Raw genomic sequence first — 23384 nt, 5'->3', positions numbered from 1 at the left:
ATGAAGCCTCTTCCAATTTTGTAATTCTATTACTTGACTCACAGCCTAATTCCCCACGCTACCATTCAGATATCAGCTTTTAATGGTGCTATGACAACTAAATGTATATTTCCTATTTTATCCAATAGGAACAGTTGTTTCAAGATTAATTGCAATTCTTAATGTCCTGTAGTATGAATATTACCCCCTTTTTATTGTAAAAGCAAAATAAAGGGGCCCCTGGTGGTGCAGTGGGTTAAACCGCTGAGCTTCTGAATTTGCTGACCGAAAGGTTGGTGGTTTGAATTCGGGGAGCAGGGTGAGCTCCTGCTGTTAGACCCAGCTTCTGCCAAACTAGTAGTTTGACAACATGCAAATATGAGTAGATCAATAGGTACCGCTTCTGCAGGAAGGTAACGGCGCTCCATGCAGTCACACTGGCTACATGACCTAGGAGATGTCTACAGACATCGCCGGCTCTTTGGCTTAGAAATGGAGATGAGCACCACCCCCCAGAGTCAGACATGACTAGACTTAGTGCCAGGGGAAACTTTTGCCTTTACTTTAAAATCCCTTAAGTTACCTGGTCTTGAGTGCTGCGTAGGATACTCATGGAATCTAGTTGTGCCAGGCGTTTGGGGAGATAGTAATGACAGCTTTCTGATCCTGTCAGCTATAAATTAAAACACAACAAATCGGCGTGTTTGAGAGAGAGAAAGAGGAGGAGGAGGGAGATGAAGAAAGGGAACACGAGCATTCTGAAAGATTTTTTTTAAAAAAAAGTTTATCCATTTCCTAAAACTTAAAAAATAAAACACTCTCTCAAATACTGGTTAATGTTTAAAATCTAACTTTAGCTGAGAAAAATACTTTATGATTAGATTTTATTATTACTTAATTATCACATCTCCATCCCATTTTTATAGTAAAAATATAAGAACTAACAAATACAACTGAAAACAAATTCAAAACATTTTATTAAAAATAAAATAAAATCATTTGAATGATCACACTCTTAAAAGTAAAATTGATTTTACCAGTAGAAATTATAAGTTGCTTACCTGTAACTGTAGTTTCCTGAGTAGTATCCTGTGAATACGCACATATGGTAACCCTGCGCCTGCGCAGTCCAGCGATCGGAACCTTCTAGAGATTAAAAAATGACAGTTAGGACTCGCTCAGGCCACGCCCCCCCCCCCCCCCGTGTATATATAGCCCGCGGTCGTGGCCGTCCCTCAGTTCTCTTTTGCTGCGAAGCTTCTAGAGATGGCATGACCCAAGAGGGGAGGAGGGCGGGTGATGTGCGTATTCACAGGATACTACTCAGGAAACTACAGTTACAGGTAAGCAACTTATAATTTCCTGTCGTAGTTCCTGTGAATCGCACATATGGTAGAATAGCGAGCTACTGACCGTGGATGGTGGGAGTCATGCCACAGCCGAAAACAGAATAGCTCTGCCGAATTCCATCTCCTTCCTGGAAGCGACGTCCAGTTTGTAATGGCTCACGAACGTCAGCGGAGATGACCAGATAGCGGCACGGCAAATGGTATCCAACGGAACACCTCTCAGGAACGCAGTTGACGTAGATATCGATCTCGTCGAATGGCCCTTGACCTGTTGGGGCAATTCTTTCCCAGCCATGCGGTAACACAACCGGATCAGAGACACAACCCAACCTGATAACCTCTGGGAAGACAACGGCATACCAAGTGCATCCCTACGATACTTTACAAAGAGTCTGGGAGTACGTCTTAATGACGCTGTCCTATCTACATAAAACGCCAAGGCTCTCCTGACGTCCAATAAATGTAGGCTCCTCTCGTTAGGAGACGTGGGTTCTGAAAAAATGCGGGTATTATTATGTCCTGCGATAAATGAAATCGAGTAGATACCTTAGGCAAAAAGGCAATGTCTGTGCGAAGCACAGCCTTATCCTTATGGAATCTTAAGTAGGGTGGATCTACCCTCAAAGCAACTAGTTCACTTGCCCTACGCGCAGATGTTACTGCAACCAAGAACGCCGTTTTCCACGACAGGTAAGATAGATCTGCGGTTGCCATTGGTTCAAAGGGAGGCCTCACTAATTTAGACAATACCAATTCCAAACTCCACCCCGGGGCAATAGGGGCCACCGGTGGTCTCACATTCGCAACATCCCTTAAAAACAACTTAACCATGGGATCAGTGAAACAGGAGGGCAATCCTAGTCGCCTTCTGTACCACGATATAGCCGCAAGGTAGCATTTGAGAGAGGAGTATGATAGTCCTGCATCTATCAAGGAAACTAAAAATTCCAATATTACCGGAATCTCTGCTGTCATTGGATCCTGTCCCTTTTCAGTACAAAATTTGGAATATCTAGACCATTTGTAGACATAAGAGCGTCGTGTAGACCCTCTATGGGCTGCCTTAATAAAACATAACACTGACTGGGGCAACCCTGGTAAACTGTGTCCTACTCCGGCAAGACCCGCCAAGCGGTTAGTTTCAACTTGTCCACCTCTGGATGGAGCACCTGTCCCCCTTGTGAGGACAGGAGGTCTTTCCTGCTCGGTAGGCAGACAAATATTCCCTTGGCTAGTTGGTGGAGAAGAGAGAACCATGGTTGCCTCGGCCACCATGGCGTTATTACTATACACCTGGCCCTGTCTGCCTGTATTTTCGCGACCACTCTCATCAACAGAGGAATCGGCGGGAAGGCATAAAGAGGGCGGCCCGCCCACCTCATCAGGAAGGCGTCTCCCATGCACCCGCTCTCTGGCTGGGGGCGCTGACGGGCACAAAACAGAGGGCACTTGGTGTTGTCTTTCGTTGCAAACAGATCTATTTCTGGGAAGCCCCATGCTACGAATATCCTATGTGCCTCTTGTGGATTTAGAGACCATTCGTGATGCACTAGGGGACTTCTGCTTAGTGCGTCTGCCAACATGTTTTGTTTTCCTGGAAGGTGACTTGCTACTAAATGTACTCCTCTTGCTATGCACCATTCCCATATCCGTAAGGTGAGAGACAGTAACTCCCTCGAATGCGTGCCTCCCTGCTTGTTCAAATAAAACATTACTGTAGTGTTGTCTGTAATGATTTGAACTATTTGGCCTATTATTACCCTCTCGAAAGAGAGAAGTGCCCTTTCTACTGCGAGGAGCTCTAGTATGTTTATATGCATTTCGCTTTCTTGACTTGTCCAAACATCGTGTGCAACGAGACCCTGAGTGTGTGCCCCCCACCCCATGAGAGAAGAATCCGTGGTGATGACAACAGTAGGGTATAAATGGCGGAAATGAAACCCCGAACAAACCCAAGATTGGTCCTCCCAGCATCGGAGGGAATCCCTGACCACAGGCGGAATATTGAGTTTCACTCTGGGGTCGTCTGTCACTGGGTCAAAAGCAGTCAGGAACCATGATTGAAGGACACGCATTCTGAGTCTCCCGTAGTGATTGACAGAGGTGGTAGACGCCATATGGCCTAATAGTGTTTGTATCTGCTTGGCGGAACTGGTGGGGGATGTCCTGATCTGACTGACTAGGTGCTGAAGGCATGCAAACCTGTCCCCTGGAAGAAACACTCGCTCTGCCATGGAATCCAGGAGGGCACCAATGAACTGGATTTTGCAGGTGGGCGTTAGGGCTGACTTCTCCTGGCTGATTACAAGGCCCAACGACTGGAGAAGAGATAAAACAGTAGATAGCTGATCCTACAACTGCTCACACGATCTAGTCACTAACAACCAGTCGTCAATATAAGGGTATACCGTTATACCCCTAGTCCGCAGAGAAGCAGCCACCACCGCCATGCATTTGGTGAATACCCTTGGTGCAGTCGAAAGACCGAATGGAAGTACATTAAAGCAATAAGAATTTTGCCCTACCATAAATGTGAGATATCTACGGTGATGGAGGGCTATAGAAATATGAAAATATGCATCCCGCAAGTCAATTGTCGCAAACCACGCCACTTTCGGAATTAGGGGCAAGATTGAGGACAATGTGACCATACGAAACTTCTTCGGGGTTATATGCATATTCAAGGCTCTGAGATCAAGGATAGGCCGGAGTCCACCACCACGCTTCTTAATCAGGAAGTACTTTGAGAAAAAACAGAATTTAATATTTGATGCATGTACAGGGGAAATGGCTCCTTTTTGAAGCAACATATTAACCTCTTGTAACAGGGGGGAGGAAACTTGGGTTTTCTTAACATTGCCTATCCTGGGTAGGTCATCAAACTCAATACAGTATCCCTGTTTAACAATAGATCTCACCCATTTATCAGTAGTAATACAACACCAATTATGGTAAAATTTAGATAACCTGTTACCAAACATAGGAGTCGAAGAACTCATAGAAGAAACAGTCGTCTCTGTAGATACAGTGACATTCAACTCAACATTACCAACCAGATCAACTTCAAACTTTCCCTCGTTATCTCGTATACTATCAACGTCAAAGACGCTTCTTTTGATTGAATTGGCCCTTAGGTTTATTCTGATAAGGTTGTGCCCTATTCCTCGGGAAATAAGAATTCCATCTTCCACCCTGAAATCTTGGGGAACCATTAGCCCTATTTCTGAATGGGCCTGTATAGTAGGTTCCAAATGACCTGCGATAGTTATTAGATGGTTGTTGCCACCTAGGCCTTTGCTGCTGGAATGGTTGCCACGTGTAGCCGAATTTATTAGCGGCTTGGTGTACATCTTGTTTTTGCTTAATGTTGTCATCCGTCTCTGGGTTGAAAAGCCCAGCGTCATGAAACGGAAGATCTTCCGCTAGTGCCTTTCCTTCATCTGACAGATTTGACGCACATAGCCATGCGTGTCGTCTAATCGCTGTTGCCGTTGCAAATAAATTTCCAGCAGCCTTTGCCAAGTGCTTAGCAAAGTCTTTCTGGAATCTCGAAAGGACAATTGCCTCTGCCTGGAGGGCTCTGGGTAAATGTTGGTTTTCTCTAGGTAGGGAATCAATATGAGGTAATATTTTCCCCCATAAGAAAGTCTGATACCCACTCATGTACGTGGCAAAGTGGGCCATTCGGGTAAATAACCCCGCAGAGACATGTGCCTTTTTGCCTAAAGAATCAATCTTCTTACCCTCTCTATCTGGTGGAGCAGTCAGAGAGCCTTTAGGACGTTTAGATTTGGCTACCTCTGCTACCACAGTGTTCGGTCTTGGTGGAACCGTGACCCATCTAAATGCAGAGACATCAATTTTATACATTGAATCTAACCTCTTAGGTATGGCAGGGGCTAAAGAGGGAGACATATCTACAATTTTTGCAAGTTTAAGTAAATATGGAAGAGCAGGTAAAGACAAAGATGGAGTGGTATTTTGCTCTTCAGAAGGGAACATCGGGTCGTCTACATGTTCCGGCGGTTTAGGTGCTGGAATGTCTAGACCCTTTATCATTCTTTCAACTAAGGCATTATACTTATTAAAATCAGTTAACTGATTACATATGTTCTCCTCACCCCCCACTGTCATGTCAGGTGAATCAGATTCAGTCTCAGCATCATTAAGTTCAATGTTGGCATCAGCGGGTGCTATCTGCTCATTTATTAGTTCTTGTTCTTGTAGACTGCCAACGTTTGCAGTATCAGAGGGTGTAGCATTTGCACAATGTGGCACATGCGTTGCCGCATTATCTATACTATTTGGTTGCGCATGAGTGGAGTTTTCTCTATGAGTGTTCATTGGGTTCTCCTGGGAACCACAAGTAATATTTGCTGCATCATGCGCTCTCAGCTCAGAGACATTAATACTCGCTGAATGAGGGTTGTTATTGTTATTCAAGTTTTGCATTGGGAGGGGTAGTCCCTGCACAAACATAAATTGTCCTGACGGACCCATCTGCCAAAAGCCTTGGAAAGGCATAGATCTAGGTACAAATCTCCCCCATCTCGAAGAGCGTGGGCATCTGGAGTGTCTTCTTCTTCTTCTCGAATTATTGGAGGAGGAGGACGAAGAAGAGGAGGAGGACGAGGAGGAAAAGGAAGACCTTGAGCGGCGTCCCCTACGCGAAGTTGAGCGGTACCGCCTGTGACGCGATCGATCGCGGCGAGATGGGGACCGCGATCTTCTTTGGCGTCTGGTTTGCTCCATCCAGGATCGAGGGGAGGGTGCTGACATCACTTGTCCTCTATTAGGCACCATTCCCCTTCCCTCTGCCTGTGCCACTTCCCCATTGCTTGGGGAACGTCTCTCTCCTTGTTCTTCGCCGATGCCGGCCGGCATCGGCACAGGAGGGGCGGGGATTTCGGTCCCGGAAGCGGCAGGGCCATTGAAGACGCCTCCAAAGGCGTGGCTTGTTGAGGGAAGGGCGGCGCTTGTTGCCGAATTGGAGTCGGCTTCCGGAGCGTATGGAGCGACTGCGCACACCTCTCCGCTCTCATTTAAGGACAGCCTCGGCATCGGGGGAGTCGAACCCATGGCCAGTGTCGACCCGTCGGCATAAACTGAAACAGCAGAGGTATTTACAGATAAAGCCTTGGGTCTTTCTGTCGCTTTCGATAGAACTCCAGGAGTTCTAAGTGTTTTCGCCGTCTGTGTGGCTTTTTGGCTCTTATCGGCAGAAACGCTCCCTTTTTCTGTCAGAGCTCTTTTCGTCTGCACAACCTGGCGGCCATTTTGAGGGCCGTTATTTTTAAAATTTTTGGTCTTCTTTTTCCCTTCCAGAGGTAAGGGAGTAGGGTTTACGGAGCTATTTTGCCCTTGATTGTTTTGAGGCATAAGAGCCTTTTCATACAGCGTAGCCTTCAAACGAGCTATTCTGTTCTTCCTCGTTTGAGGCGTAAAAGACGCACAAACTTCACACGGTTGTACAAGATGTCCTTCTCCCAGGCACTCTAGGCACAACGTGTGACCATCAGTGTCCGGTAATATGTTAGGGCAATTAAAGCATTTTTAAAAGCCGTAGTCGCCATGTTATGGTTCAAAAACACCGTCAACGGTTTCCAAACGGAGGAGGAAGGTTCTCTCGCTGCTTGCTGAGCGCGGAAAAAAAGAGAACTGAGGGACGGCCACGACCGTGGGCTATATATACACGGGGGGGCGTGGCCTGAGGGAGTCCTAACTGTCATTTTTTAATCTCTAGAAGGTTCCGATCGCTGGACTGCGCAGGCGCAAGGTTACCATATGTGCAATTCACAGGAACTACGACAGGAAACCTTTCTACTCGTGACACACACCAGTGAGTGTGAAACCAGTTCTGTAATTGCTTTTATAAAAGTGAATGGGAAAAGTCAAACAGTGACCATAAGGGTTCTAATGAGGCAGAGCCATGTTGAAGAAAACAATTTGCTTTGACACAGAAACTGTTGAAGTTCCTAGCAGTTCATGTTTAAAAATGCACAACTCAAACAAAACAATATTTTGAGTCATATTCATGTCTCAAAATATTTGCTGGTGTGATAATAGCTAGAACGTAACAATAAGATAGGAAGATCAGGTATAAAGTATATCATTTGGAACAAGTGCTCTCTCTCTCTCGAAAGCAGTGGTTCTCAACCTGTGGGTCCCCTTCAACTCCCAGATATCCTAACAGCTTGTAAACTGGCTGGGATTTCTGGGAGTTATAGGCCAAAATACCTGGGGACTCACAGGTTGAGAACCACTGCTCTACAGGTAAATTGCTTTACATGTCACAAGCTTTTGTTGCTCCATTGTTGTTGCTACACGTCTTTGAAAGATTGATTTTCATGATTACTTTCTTCATCCTTACTTGTATCATTTTATAAGAAAGCCACTTCCCAGGCTTATTTGCAAGTTCAAAACCATTTCGATTAAAGTATAATAATATTAGAATAATAAATTAAAATATTTGCACAAAAACTGGTGCAGAATGATTTTATATTTTGAAAATTGGAATTGTCTAAATATAAACAGGCCACTTTTGCAGAACTGAAGTGCTAAAATCAGGCCTCGAACAAGTACATCTTAAATGAACATCCGTGTTAGCCATTTTTAATTAAATGTATCTTAATTTGCTTTCAGGGTATATGTTCTAATGTTTACTCATGTTTTAGTTCATTATGTCTTATTGGATTGTTTCTGTTTTATTTTTCATTTCAATGCTTAATTTCTTTGTTGTCAGTTTACTGTTGTTTCTGTGCATTATCCTGTATCGTTTTTGTTGTGTTTGTACTCATTTGAGTCATTGAATGTTTGCTTTTGTGTGTGTAAACATCCTTGCATCCCTTTGGGGAGAGAGGGCAGTCTAGAAATAAAGATGATGATGATGATGATGATGATGATGATGATGATGATGATGATGATGATGATGATTCAAGATGTTGAAGTTCAGGTCTTTAAGATCAACTGGCTACCATATAACACATATTACGCCCAAAATAAAATAGTTACTGGTTATTTATTTGATGGCTGAAATATTCTACAAGTATTCTGAGTTGTTTTGATTTTAAATAGAATTACTGTATTCTCTTAAGAAGAAAAAACTACATAATCTCAAGGTATCATTAATTTATGGCTTACCCAGAATATAGGGATTCTGTGGTTGTTGTCGTATCCGTTGCAATACTTTTCGAAGATATGCTTTCTGTCGTAAAATCGTGTTCAAATGGAATATTTCTCGCAGAACAATGTCCACTGGAAAAAACAATGGTAGATTTAAGTTAACAATTTTAAACTTTTTGAAGTCTTTTTATATACCATATACAATCCAGATTTGGTTGTAGGGCATGTCTGCTGAATTGGAATTGCACTGCAATGTCTGAACAATATTAACACGCCATTTGGAGTCTGGGACTAAGTTTAGCATGAGCACTGTTCTATTTTTGACACATGTTTTTTCAGTGGGCTTTTTCCTTGAACCTAACTCCTCATACCATCATATATGAAAAGCTTCAATTATTATTCATGCCCTTTCCCATCATTTCTCAAAACTATATTATGTTACTTCAATTTCTCACTTTTCTATGTGCTAAATCTCTTTAAAATGTTCTCCAGCTCATCTTTTACATGACAGAAGCCTGCACTCATTCTGGGTTTGCTGAGCATTTTCCAACACATAATATTGTCCACAAGTGAGAACTTCCAAAGAACTGCAGCAAGAAATAAATTAAGCAAAACTATTCATCTACCCCAGCTGAAAGCATACATTTGAAAAAGAACTGAGCTGCAGATTGATGACAGAAGATTAGGAATTTGAAATGATTGTGCCTTTCAGCAAAAGGAGAAAGATGAAATCCTGTCGAGATTTTATGCAAACTTAACCATGTCTAGTTGTTTGAGAAATTAAGGGCTTACAAAAGCATTCCACCCATGTTGTACAGCTTTGGGGAAAACAAGTGAGTACAGCCCTATCCTTCCCACACCAGTCTAGATTAGCATTTCTCAAACTGTGCTCCATGCGAGGCACTCACGGGCTCCATGGGCACTGCACCTCACCTCGTTCCAGTCTGTCACTTCCTTTCCTTTCTTTCCCCATATAGTCCTTTGCAACATGCTGGCCACGCGATCCTGGTGACTACATGATCACCAGGACCACGTGGCCAACATGCTGCTAAGTTGTGACTTCCATGCCAGACCGTGAGAGAACTGTTGTCACTGCTGCTGAGGACCCGTCCCCACTGTCCCCGAGGGACCCAACATATGTTCCGCTGCCATCACAGGACTGCGACGCACATGCTGCCACTGCCCCCCCCCCCCCACCAGCTCCATTTGGATGAGAAGACTAAAGACTGTAAAGCTACAATTCTTAGAATTCCCTTGTATTGAGCCATGATGGTGAAAGAGATGCCAAATTGTAATACCTACTGTATCTATATCCATATATCCATCCATTTTATATTATTTCAGGACAATGACTTGGGATTCAAGTATGAAGTGATATTAAATGTGTCAATAACAATATATTCTGATTTTAAAATAACGCATATGCCACCGAGGATGCCACAGGACTTTATTTGTATTGAAAAAAAGTGTTTTTAAAAAGGTGGCTCTGGAGTGTTTGTATTCATCTGCCTGGGGGTCTCCTCCTCTGTTTATGGCTTGGATGGCAGCTTCTTGCTTGGCAGAAGGGTGTTTGGACTGGATGGCCTTGAGGGGTCCCTTCCTACCCATGTTGGAGGGTGGTTCTGTGCAGGCCATCAGGACAGCATCATTGTAGAAGGAATACAGTTTTACACCACTTTGACTGTCATGTGTATGAATGGAATAATTGGAATTGTGGTTTTTCAAGGCCTACTCTGCCAAAGAGTGCTAGTGCTCCCCCACCAGCTCTGTTCCTAGTGAGGGAGGGATTTATAGTTCCCATACATCTAACCCTGCTTGACCTGCAGGAAATGAGGGGGGATCTTTTGCAAGACCGTCACCCTCTTTTTCCTCTCATTCCATGATGTCACAACTCCAAAATGTAGTTAGCAGTGAGGGTGCATCATAAATGCAGTTTGACACCACTGCTATGTGTATGAATGGAATAACTGGAGTTGTAGTTTTCAAAGGTCTTCTCTGCCAAAGAGTGCTAGTGCCCACCCCAACTCTGTTCCTAACTAATATATATATATATATATATATATATATATATATATATATATATACACACATACATACACACACACACACACACATACTATTTGTACTTCTGTATATGTATAGTGTGTAATATACCTTACAGAACATAGACAAAACTAAACTCTAAGATTTCTTGGGGCCCCACATGAAACTTTTGCTTTCAAAAGGGCTCCATGGCTGAAAATGTTTGAGAACCCCTGATCTAAATAGTGTACTGCTCTGCTATAATATGTGCTCTTGACTTTAGTCCCTGGATGGAAAATAGGATACAGGGATTTGAAAAACTGACTCCTGCATGTAGGAAAATCTTCATAAAGTATGATGTGGCCCAAAAGCTTCTGGAAGTAAGTAACAGACTTCTGAGACTTGACACATTTTCCCCAACAGTATCTCACATTCTCCATGGTGGAAGTGGGAAGTTGGTGCAACCAATATTACATGTACAGCCCTAACATAAGCCATTTTTTCTATTTTGTTGTAATCCCAGATATTTACTGTCTTTTCGTCTTCAAATTTCAGTCCCTGTAATTCCTGCATGTGAACATCATACTTAAAAGTAGATTGACATGAATTTGCTAACACAGGGCTATGTTTTTGTCTTGAATTCTCCTCTTTCTTGCCATCCACTTTGACCTTCATTCACTTTTCAAGCCACACCCCCCAAAACTTTCCCCAAAATATCTATGCTTACCACTCTGTCTCTCTGCATTTCTTTCAAAATCTTCAAGGTGAGCTAATGGTGGCAAAAAGGGTCTATATCCTGGATATGACAGTGATGATCTCCTACTATCCTCTGGTGAAAATTCCCTTTTAAATAGTGATTTGATCTCGCTCTCTGCAGGGACAATGGTCAAGATACAGCTAATTAAGCACTGACAAATTACAATAATGTATCCCGATTACCTTATATTTATTTCACTTATTGCTGAGACAACTTGAAACATTGTCTTTTAAATAGTTCATAAGTATGTGGCATGAATAAGAATGCAGCCTTATTTATGTAAAGGCCTGTCCTGCTCCTCCTGGACTGAAGTATTGATTTCCATTTCTGCTTTTCTATAATGTGGAGAAGTAGGGCCAACCCTGCCTTTCTCAGTCACTAAATTGATTCCCAGCACACGGGGCTGGGAATCAAGGGCATTGTAATGGAGTGGTTCTGGTCGTACCTCACAAGCAGGCTCCAGATGGTGGTGCTTGGGGATAGCTGCCCCTCAAAAAGGAGCTGTTATATGGCATCCCACAAGATGCCATTCTATCCGCAATGCTTTTTACTATTTGCATGAAGCCACTGGGAGAGATCATCTGGAGGTACATGGTGGGGTGCTATCAGTATGCTGATGATATCTCCATACCTTCAAAAATAGCCTCATCTAAGGATAGTGTATCCCTCTGAATGAATGTCTGGATGAGATATGGAGTGGATGAGGAAAAACAAACTGAAACTGAATCCAGACAAAACAGAGATGCTGTCAAGAGTCCTAATCTGCAGGTGGAAGTGTGTCAACCAGTTTTGGATAGGGTTACACTCCCCCTGAAAGATTATGTTTGTAGGTTAGGAGTACTCCTGGGTCCATTTCTCCAAATGTCAGCTCAGGTAGATGCCATGGCCAGGAATGCTTACTACCAGTTTCAGATGATATGCCAGCTGTGCCCCTTCCCTAAATTTGGAGAACCTAAATATGGTAGTGCACACACTGGCAGTATCAAGGTTGGACTTCTCCTATGCACTTTACATTGTGTTATCTTTGTACCACACCCGGCAGCCAGATTGGTTACAGGAACATCCAGGAGTGAGCATATTCCACCCACAGTTTGTAGTTTTTTAACTTTATGGTTTTATACATTATAATTGTATCCTCAATTTGCTTCTGGCATGATAAAAAATAAATAAATAATACCCATACTAAAGTCACTCCAATGCTAAAGTCACTGCCAATTAGTTTCTGGGCAAAACACAAGGTGTTGGTTTTGACCTTTAAAGCCCTACATGGTTTGGCCCCAAGATACCTACAGGATCCCCTTCTCCCGTACAATCTGCCTCACATACTTAGGTCCCCTGAGATTGGCTACTCCAGCCAGCTAGAACCTGACTTGCATCTGTCATCCAGAGGACCTTTTCATCAGCTGCTCCAAAACTGTGGAACTGTGATGAATGAATTGAATGAATTACAATCCTGGCATCTCGCAATGAATTGTATGCTTGAAAACACCATCCGAAAAAAATGGAAACTGGAAAACCACATTATGGAGAACAAATGAAGTTAATAAAGCTAAATGAAGTTAAAGAAGTTAAACAACCTACCTGTTCAGGAATTGATGAGGCTCCAGTAGGTCTGAGCTGAACAACAAAGGTTATCTAAATAACCAAATAATGGATAACCGAAAGCTTTCCATAAAAGAACCCTTTCCTTTATAATTGTGTGCCAGATTTGCAGGGATGCATTTCTGTCCACCCACCTCTCTTCTCTTAGAAGCAATCAAATTTTGTCAAAATGACTAGCAATACAGTGATACCTTGACTTAAGAATGTAATTTGTTCTATGACTGAACTCTTAATTAAAAAATCACTCTTATCTCAAAGTAAAATTTGCCATTGAAATGCTTTTAATCCATTCCCCCACAACCCCCTCCCCATTTTTGTTACGCATTTTGAAATAAGAAAACGTACTTTATAAATAACAAATAATGTATAAATGCCCATTTGTATAGAACACTGAAAAAGAAAGATCAACTTTAAAATGGTAGAAGCACAAAGTTGTGGCAAGGAAGCACATTTGAGACAACAAAATGTGTGTTGGCCAGTAACAGCAGGGCAAAACCAGCACATTCACATAGAGCAATAAAAAAGAAAGATCAACTGTAAAATGGTGGAAGCACAAAGTTGTGGCACAATAGTAGAAGCACAACAGAAAGAGACATACTGTAGTAGTCACTTATGCCAACATTTTGTACGTATTTCTTAAATATCATTTAATGTTTTGCTTTGCATGTCAGAAGAAAGGCAAGATATAAATAAAGTAGCAGAAGACAAAAATTGTGTTCAAATTCATGAATTACCTTTCACTTCTGGTCCCAACATCCTTCTTTTTAATAGATTCAGCTTGTGGGCATAGTCCTTTGCAGGTAATTGGTTTGCTTCCCATACTGAATAGAAATACATAAACTGAATACAGTGCTTTACTAAAATATTGTTTTGAATCCATAAATATCTATTGCAACTGATTAAAAACATATATTTTTATAGAAATGATAGTAATTACCTACATTCTAGATTTCTTGCTGATAAAAGGGACATTTTTGGTTATAAAAAGGGACAGGGGTGGTAAATGCATGCATATAAAAACTAGGTTCACAACCATTAAAAGTAAGGGAGAGAGATCTATACCCACAAGAAACTCTTTTTTGTGTATTTCTGAGCTAGGTCTTTTCCCAAGGTGGATAGGTATAAAATTACAATGTTAATTGGCTGAGAGGCGTTGTAGAATTCTTTTGTCTGCTGTATAAATAACAGAAAATCTTTTTTTAATCATTAAAAATTTGTATTAAGTAAATTAGTGATTTACAGAATATGAGAAAGTAAAACATCTAAAGATAATAAAATACACATATTACAGGTATGCCATTCCTGCGAACCCGCCCCCACCCGTGAACCACCACCCATGACTTCTGGCATCACCCATTGTGAAACTAATATCTAAAAAAAATTCCCCTTGTGACTACTTTGAAATCTATTTTTGTCTTCCTTTCTAGCCTCCATTACTTAACAAAATCTTAATTGTTTCCTCCACATCTGTCGTTGGATAGCCCAACCATTTAGATATATTCTAATAATTTCTCTCTCCAGACTTTTAGCAATAGCTCTTTTTCTCCTTTCCAAGATTTTGTTATTATTATTCTTGCTGCAACAAAACTGTATTGACAGATTTCTACATATTCTTTATGGATTTTCTTTTCACCAAATAGCCCTAAGAGGCACATCTCTGGATTTCTCCTAACTTTTTTAGTGATCATATCATTTTTTTTCTTTAATCGCTTTTCCCAAAAAGTTTGTACCAATTTGCAGGCCCACCAGGCATAAAAAGGTACTTTTCTGTACTTTACATCTCCAACAATCCCCCTGAAATCTTTCCCCAACCACCCCCCCCCCCCAAGAGGTCTGTGGCCCTCTGGTTAAGAACGCCTGGCCTAGAGACTGTGTGGTTTCTTTCTCTGCACATCTTCCAAAAGGGTCTGCTTTAGCTGGAGAACTGGGTTGAACAGGAGGTTGGAGCTGGTGGTCCATGAGTCCTCTTCCAATTCTGTAATTCTCTCATTTGACTCACAGCCTAATTCCCCACTCTACCATTCAGGCACCAGGTTTTAATTGTGCTATGACAAATAAATGTATATTTTCTATTTTATCCATTAGGAATAGTTATTCCTAATAATTATAACTCTTAATGTTCTGTAGTATTGTAAAAGTAAACTTCCTTAGATTACCTGGTCTTGAGGGCTGAGTAGTGTACTCATGGAATCTAGTTGTGCCAGGAGGTTGGGGAGTTAATGATAGCTTTCTGATCTTTTCACCTATAAATTAAAAAAAACAATAAATCAGTGTGTTAGAGAGAGAGAGAGAGAGAGAGCAGAAGGGAGAGGAAGAGAGGGAATGTAATCATTCTAAAATAATTAAAAAATTTTTTATACATTTCGTAAAAAGAATAAAATTGTACACTATTAGATTTTATTATTACTTAATAATCACATCTCCAGTTCATGTGGAGGGGGTGTGTTGTTAGCCCTCCTAGGTTCCAAGAGTAGTATTGGAGATGTGGCTGTGATCTTGTCCTCATTCATCAGTAGTAGATGGACAACAGGGCCTCTCTCCAGGTCCCTCCGGGCATGAGAGGGCTCATCAGTGGGTACTAAGTTCATCAGCGGTTCTGTCAAGTCCTTGGTGACAAACAACCTGTTCTTAAGGTGGTCCAACTTAAAGGTAATGGCACGTTGTTCATTAAAGGTAATGGCACTTACGTCCTTAGGCTGTTTCTGTGTGGAGATACTGGTTTTACCAGTAGAAACCTTTCTACTTGTGATACACCCCAGTGAGTGTGAAACCAGTTATGTGATTGCTTTTATAAAAGTGAATGAGAAAAGTTAAAAAATGACCATAAGGGTTCTAACGAGGCAGAGCCATGTTGAAGAAAACATTTTGCTTTGACACAGAAACTGTTGAACTACCTGGAGGTTTATGTTTAAAAATGTACAAATCAAACAAAACATTTTTAAAAAATCAAATTTGTGTTTCAAAATATCTGGTGGCATATTAATAGCTAGAATATAACAATAAGATATAAAGACCAAGTATAAAGTACATCATTTGGATGGAACAAGTGCCCCCCCCCCTCTCTCTCTACAGGTAAATTGCTTTGCATGCCATAACCTTTTGATGCTCCATTGCTGATGCTACATGTCTTTGAAATATTGATTTTCATGATTACTTTCTTCATCCTTTTCTGTCTCATTTTTTAAGACAGCCACTTCCCAGGCTTATTTGCAAGTTCAAAATAATGTTGCTTAAAGCGGTGGTTCCCAACCATTTTTTTGACCAGGGACCACTCGCCAACATTAGTACCAAAAGGGTTATGAATTAGTTTTTAGTCAACCTTACATTCGGTATGGTTATTTGGGGTGCCGATTCAGAAAATTGCATTGGATAGACCACATCAGCTCTAGTTTCTGATATAGAACATATGCCACCCAGTAGTTGCCATCTGCTTGCTCACAGAAACCCATGCTTAATCAGCCTTGGCACCGTAAGAGGGTTTCGCGAGACCAGTCGCTCTTCTTGCAATGGTGTTGTAACAATGACGCAGCGGACCATATTTTCTTTTTTGTGGACCACTGGTGGTTGACCGATCACAGGTTGGGAACCACTGGCTTAAAGTATAATAATGTTAGAAGTACATGTTAAAATATTTGCACAAAAACTGGTGCAGAATGATTTTATATTTTGAAAATTGAAATTGTCTAAATGTACACAGGCCACTTTTGCAGAACAGAAGTGCTGAAGTCAGTCCTTGAACAAGTTATTGAAGATGTTGAAGTTCAAGTCTTTAAAATCAACTGGTTAGAACATAATACATATTCTCAAAATAAAAGTTACTGGCTATTTATTTGATGGCTGAAATATTCTACAAGTATTCTGAGTTATTTTGATTTTAAATAGAACTAGCCGTCCCCTGCCACGCGTTGCTGTGGCCCACTCTGGTGGTCATGGGGGTTCTGTGTGGGAGGTTTGGCCCAATTCTATCATTGGTGGGGTTCAGAGTGCTCTGTGATTGTAGGTGAACTATAAATCCCAGCAAGTACAACTCCCAAATGTCAAGATTCTATTTTCCCCAAACTCCACCAGTGTATACATTTGGGCATATGGAGTATTTGTGTAGAGTTTGGTCCAGATCCATCATTGTTTGAATCCACAGTGATCTCTGGATGTAGGTGAACTATAACTCCAAAACCAAAGGACACTGCCCACCAAACCCTTCCAGTATTTTCTGTTGGTCATGGGAGAACTGTGTGCCAAGACTGGTTCAATTCTGTCGTTGCTGAAGTTCAGAATGCTCTTTGATTGTAGGTGAACTATAACTCCCAGCAACTACAACTCCCAAGTGTCAAGGTTATTTTTCCCAAACTCCACCAGTGTTCACAATTGAGCTTACTGAGTATTTGTGCCAAGTTTGGTCCAGATCCATCATTGTTTGAGTCCACAGTACTCTCTGGATGTAGGTGAACTTCAACTCCCAAACTCAAAGTCAATGTCCACCAAACTCTGCTAGTATTTTCTGTTGGTCATGGGAGGCCTGTGTGCCAAGTTTGGTTCAATTCCATCGTTGGTGGAGTTCAGAATGCTCTTTGATTGTAGGTGAACTATAAATCCCAGCAACCAGGCCTGTAGCGAGGGGGTGGTTTTAGGGGTTCAACCCCCCCCCCCCGAAATGTTTCAGATGTTTTAAAAAAACCTGGTTTACTCATGAATTTTAACTGGTTAACCAAATCCCCATGCTAAGTCTATGAGATGCAAAAAAATTAAGAGTCCCTCCAGAACTGCAAGCACTATCTCAGGCAAATATTGACAATTTATTCACACTGTCATTACTTCCAGCAATAGCCGATGTAGTGGAGCTGCAGGCTATTGAAGGTTGCTCTGCCCCCTGTTGTGCTCTTTGCTTCAGTGTAAGCTAGGAGGCAGGTTTCAAACCCCCCCCCCCGAAACTTTCAACTCCCCTCCCCAAATTGTCAACCCTCCCCGAAATTTTTTTCTGGCTATGGCCCTGCCAGCAACTACAACTCCCAAATGACAAAATCATAATTTTTTGAGTGATGGTCACTTCTTGTGTTGTGAGATGTTTTGTTGCCAAATTTGGTGCTATTTCATTCATTGGTTATTTTGTTTTTAAGGTACTCATTATGCACAGAGCATTTTTATATATATAGATTACTGTAGTCGCCCAATTAAAAAAAGAAATCCTACATAATGAACTTCAAGGCTGCCTTTGTAGAGAGTGCTATCATTAACTTATGACCTACCCATAGTACTCGTATAAGGTTGCTGTTGTTGCTGTTGCTGCTGTTGTTGCTGTTGTTGTTGTTGTAACTGTTGCTGAGCAATTTGCAGTGCTTGCTGAAGATTTACTTTCTGTCCTAAAAGCTTGTTAAAATTGAGTATTTCTTGCAGAGCAAGATCCACTGGAAAAAACAATGGTAGATTTAAGTTAATAATTTTATGGTTTTTGAAGTCCTTGTCTATACTAACATACTATTCAGATTTGATTGTAGAGAATTTGTACTAAATCAGAATTACACAGCAATATCTGAACAATATTACTATATCAGTTGGAGTCTGGGACTAGTTTTAGCTTGAGTATTAGAGGGTATGCAACCCATTGTCCTATTTTTGACACTTGCTTTTTCAGTGGGCTTCTTCCTTGAACCCAACTTCCTCTAGTATATGTGGAAAGGTTCGTTTATTATTCATGCCCTTTCCAAATCATTTCTCATAACTATATTATTTTACTTCAATTTCTCACTTTTCTATGTGCTAAATTTCTTGTATGTTATCCAGATAATTTTTTTACATGACAGAAGCCTGCGTGCCTTCTGGGTTTGCTGAGCATTTTTGAACGCATAATATCTCCCACAAGTGAGAACTTCCAAAGAATTGCAGCAAGAAATTAATGAAGCAAAGCTCTCTTCACTTACCCCTCCTTATCTACCTCAGCTAAAAGCAAACATTTGAGAAAGAATTGGCCAAACATTGATGACAGAAGCTTAGGAAGTTAAAATGAGAGTATCAGACATCCGATTATACCTTTCAGCAAAAGAAGAAAGGTGGGATCTTGTTGGGGTTTATGCACACTTAACTAGTAGCTCTGCAAGTGTTTGAGTTTGAGTTTTTTGTTTGAAAAATTGGGGCTTACATAAGCATTCCAGGGCCTCCCCAGATGATCCTAAACTCCGTAGTGGTTCATAGAGAGAGATGTTCAAAACAGATAAGCTGGGCCAATATGGGATCTTGACCTTAGTCTCTGAATGGAAAATAGGATACAGTGACTTGAATAACTGAATCCTGCATGAAAGAAGACCTTAGTAAGGTATGATGTGGCCCTAAAGCTTCTGGAAATAAGTAGCAGTCTCCCCAAGAGTATCTCACCCACTCCATGGTGGAAGTGGGAAGCTGGTGCAATTGATACTGCATTTACAGTCCTAACAGTCTTTTGTTGTAATCCTCATCATTAGTAGATTATTTACTGTCTTTTTGTCCTCAAATTTCAGTCCCAGGTATTCCTGCATGTGAACATCTCACTTCAAAGAAGACTGACAAAACTTTGCTAACTACAGGGCTAATGTTTTCCTCTTGATTTCTGCTTTCTGCCATACACTTTTACCTTTATTCACTGCCTCAATTTGGATTCTGTCATCCTCTCACTCTTCAAGCCACACAGCCCCACACACAACTTTCCCCAAAATATCTATGCTTACCACTCCTTCTCTGTGCATTTCTCTCAAAATCTTCAAGGCCAGGTAATGGTGGCAAAAAGGTTTTAATTTCTGGATATTGCAGCGACGATTTTCTACTCTCCTCTGGCGTAGCTTGCCTTTTATATGTTATTTTGAGCTCCCTTTCTGCAAGGACAGTGATCAAGACAGAGGTAATTCAACACTGACAGATTACAATAATCTATACTGATTACCTTATAGTATTTGTTTCACTTATTGCTGAGACATCCTGAAACATTTGTTTTTTAAATAGTTCATAAGTTCTGGAATCATACACATGCTATGGAATGCCTTACCGGTAGACATCAGACAGGCACCATAATTGCTGGCGTTTCGGAGAAAGGTCAAGACCTGGCTTTATGAACAAGCGTTTGGTTAACAGTGCAACCGAACATAGGAAGACGGTAAATGGAACATAGGAATGATACAAGGATTATGAGATCGGATCTGATTTCATTGAGGTGCTATGTTTGTTTCATGTTGTTTGTTAATTGTTGTGGATCGGTGTTGTTGATCCTGTTGTTATATTTGTTGTGTTTTTAATTGCACCGACATTGTTATGATAATTTGTACCTTGTAAACCGCATTGAGTCGCCTTTGTTGGGCTGAAAAATGCGGTATAGAAATGAACCAAATAAATAAATAAATAAATATGTAAACATTTTTGTGCTGGCTGCATCTTTAAGCCATTTCTGCAACTTGAGGCATTCAGCTCTGGACATTGAGGCACCGAGCATGCTCATTTTGAGGACTACTCCAAAGCAGCCCTCCCATCACCTTAGAACTGCCTTTCTCAAATAGAACTCTTAAGTAGCATAAATTGTTTTTAAAATGACAGTTGCAGCTTACGTAGAGAGATATCATTGCTACTGCAATGTTTTTCTCCACATCTTATCTTGTTTGATTTGATCAAAATGCTCTAATAATTAAGTAACTACATAGGCAATGGATATGTTTGAATGTACATTGCATGGTAACTCCTATTTATACAGTGTAATTAAATGAGAATGACTATAAATGTATTATTTTTGTCTTGCACATTCTAGATGGGTGCACCCCTGGTTTAGAACCTGGAAGACCCGGTGCCTATTGTGGCCAGAAAAAAGCTTTATTCATTTTCAGTTGCTGTGTCGTCTGTAGCCCTTTCTATGGAAAGTGAATTTGGCCACAACAATCCTATCCTTATTTCACAGGGATCCTGTGCAAAATGTGCCTAGCGAATATGGAGGATTCCGTGTGGTTCAGTCAGGCACAAGCTATGAGGAATGAATAAGAATTCAGTCTTACTTACCCCTGTCCTCCTCTTCCAGGACTGAAGTGTCGACTTCCAGTTCTGCTCTTTTGTGATATGGAGAAACAGAGCCAGTCCTGGCTTTCTCAATCACTAAATGGATAAGCACACGGGGAAAGTATGTACAGAAAATTAATGGTGTGTACAATTTTGTATCAAAAGATTTAGAAGACACGATAATGGCCTATGTGTTTTATGAAGACTTCACCGCTAAAAATAAATAATTAAACTCACAAATGTGGGGAGATACCTGGAGGGCCTGGGAATTGAAGGCACTGTATTGGAGTGATTCCGGTTGTACCTCACAAGCAGGTTCCAGATAGTGGTGCTTGGGGATAGCTGCCCCTCAGAAAGGAGCTGTTATATGGCATCCCACAAGGTGCCATTCTGTCCCCAATGCTTTTTAACATTTACATGAAACCACCGGGAGAGATCACCTGGAGGTATGGGGTGGGATACTATCAATAGGCTGATGACATCCAAATATATTTCTCCATACCTTCAAAAACAGCTTTAGGATAGTGTGTGTCTCTGCATGAATAGTACTCCAGCTATGTGGAGACGAAATAGACAAGACATCAGACAAAATAGAGATGCTTCCTATCAAGGGTCCTAATCTGGGAATGGAGGTATGCCAACCAGTTCTGGATAGGGTTACACTCCCCATGAAAGACTGTTTTTGCAGCTTGGGACCACTCCTGGGTCCATCTCCCCAAATGTCAGCCCAGGTAGATGCCACAGTCAGGAATGTTTATTACCAGATTCTGCTGATAGGCCATCTGCACCCATTCCTAGATTTGGAGAACCTAAAGATGGTAGTGCATGCGCTGGTACCAAGTTCGGCAGCCAGAATGGTTACAGTAACATCCAAGAGTGAGCATATCAGACCTATACTAAAGTCACTCCAACACTAAAGTTACTACCACTTAGATTCTGGGCAAAGTACAAGGTGTTGATTTGGGTTCAAGTTACTACAGGATTGCCTTTTCACATACAATCAGCCCCACACATTTAGGTCCTCTAGGGGATGGCTACTCCTGTCAGCAAGAACCCGACTGGTGATCATCACCCAGAGGAAAGTGCTAATGAGAAAACTGCTGAACTGAACCGAGAACTTTGGGTGCAAAAAACATATGTTTACATAGTCAAAGACAATAGCCTTTTAAGTTAAAGTACTTAAACAACCTATCTGGTCAGGAATTGATTAGGCTCCAGCAGATCTGAGCTGAATGACAGAGGTTATCTAAATAACCAAATAATGGACAACCAAAAGCTCTCCAGAAGAGACCCTTTTCCCTTTTAACTGTGTGCCAGATCTGCAGGGATGAAGCTCTGTCCACCTGCCTCTTTTCTCCCAGCATCACGCCTGAACAGAGGAGGGATGGTGAGTATGAATGTTGAATGAATGTGCATGAGTGAATGCTTGAGTAAATCCAACGTTTTCCCTTTGTGTAACTAATTATATTATATTATAAAACCAGTACTGGGGTCTGTGTGTCTACTTATTTTTTTTAAGTGCCTGATGTATCTGTCCCACTGAAAATGGATGAAAGAACATTTTTAAGGTTCAAAAAGTATTAATGACAGAATGACATGCCTGAAGAGTCTTGACAGCTAAATGAGCTGTCAGAATTCAAAACACACCTGAAGACCTATCTCTTCTAGCAAACCTACCTAGTCCTTTTTAATCTCGAATTTTAAACGCGGACCTTGTGTCCACTATATTTTAATCATTGTTCTGTAAATTTTAATACATGCATTTTGTGCATTATATATAATAATGATGTATTTTGAGCTATGTTGTAACCCATGTTGAGCCACAAAGGGAGACGAGTAATTAAAAAATTATTATTATTATTATTATTCTGACACAAAACCACAGTATGTCACAGCAAACAAGATATATATGCTGGATTTCATATCACAAAATCACAAGTCAAACACTTTCCAAGAATTTAGGACTGTGTGATGTATTTTCGAATGATGCGCGCAGATCCAAGTAAGATGACAGATCGTGATTTTGTCAATGTTTATGGTTTCCAATGTCAATGTTTATGGTTTCCAAATGCCGGCTGAGACCTTTGGCCCGGCACCCAGAGTGATGATTACCTCTGGGACCACCTGTACTGGTTTATGCCAGAGCCTTTGCAGTTTGATTTTGAGGTCCTGTTAACGGCTGAGTTTTTCGGGTTGTTTTTCATCAATTTGGCTGTCACCTGATATGGTGACATCAATTATCCAAACTCTTTTCTTTTCCACAGTCGTGATGTTTAGTGTATTGTACTCCAAAACTTTGTCAGTCTGGATTTGAAAGTCCCACAGTATTTTTGCATGTTCATTTTCCACTTTCTTTGCAGGTTTATGATCCCACAAGTTCTTTACTGCTGGCAGGTGGTACTTGTGACATAAGTTCCAATGAATCATTTGGGCCACAGAGTTGTGCCTCTGTTTGTATTCCGTCTGTGCGATTTTCTTGCAGCAACTGAGGATATGATCAGTGGTTTCATCAGCTTCCTTGCACAGTCTGCATTTTGGATCATAAGCTGATT

The 23384-nt window shown here is 41.2% G+C and overlaps 1 protein-coding gene across 1 annotated transcript in view; it reads right to left on the bottom strand.

Annotated features, from left to right (window-relative positions):
* LOC132779687 (rootletin-like) overlaps nt 1–23384 on the bottom strand; it is a 72411-nt gene that overhangs the window by 6000 nt on the left and 43027 nt on the right. The window contains exons 24-31 of the mRNA XM_067470577.1: nt 20836–20928; nt 19527–19670; nt 18075–18233; nt 14988–15074; nt 13566–13652; nt 11200–11343; nt 8469–8582; nt 563–652 (exon numbers count right to left, since the gene is read on the bottom strand). Of these exons, the coding sequence (XP_067326678.1) occupies nt 563–652; nt 8469–8582; nt 11200–11343; nt 13566–13652; nt 14988–15074; nt 18075–18233; nt 19527–19670; nt 20836–20928 (918 nt within the window). The remainder of the gene's footprint in view (nt 1–562; nt 653–8468; nt 8583–11199; nt 11344–13565; nt 13653–14987; nt 15075–18074; nt 18234–19526; nt 19671–20835; nt 20929–23384) is intronic.

The sequence above is a fragment of the Anolis sagrei genome, chromosome 6 (genome assembly GCF_037176765.1).
Source record: "Anolis sagrei isolate rAnoSag1 chromosome 6, rAnoSag1.mat, whole genome shotgun sequence".
In the NCBI taxonomy this organism is placed as follows: Eukaryota; Metazoa; Chordata; class Lepidosauria; order Squamata; family Dactyloidae; genus Anolis; species Anolis sagrei.
Note: the sequence above shows the minus strand (reverse complement) of the source record. Positions and strands in the feature narration are given on the sequence as shown.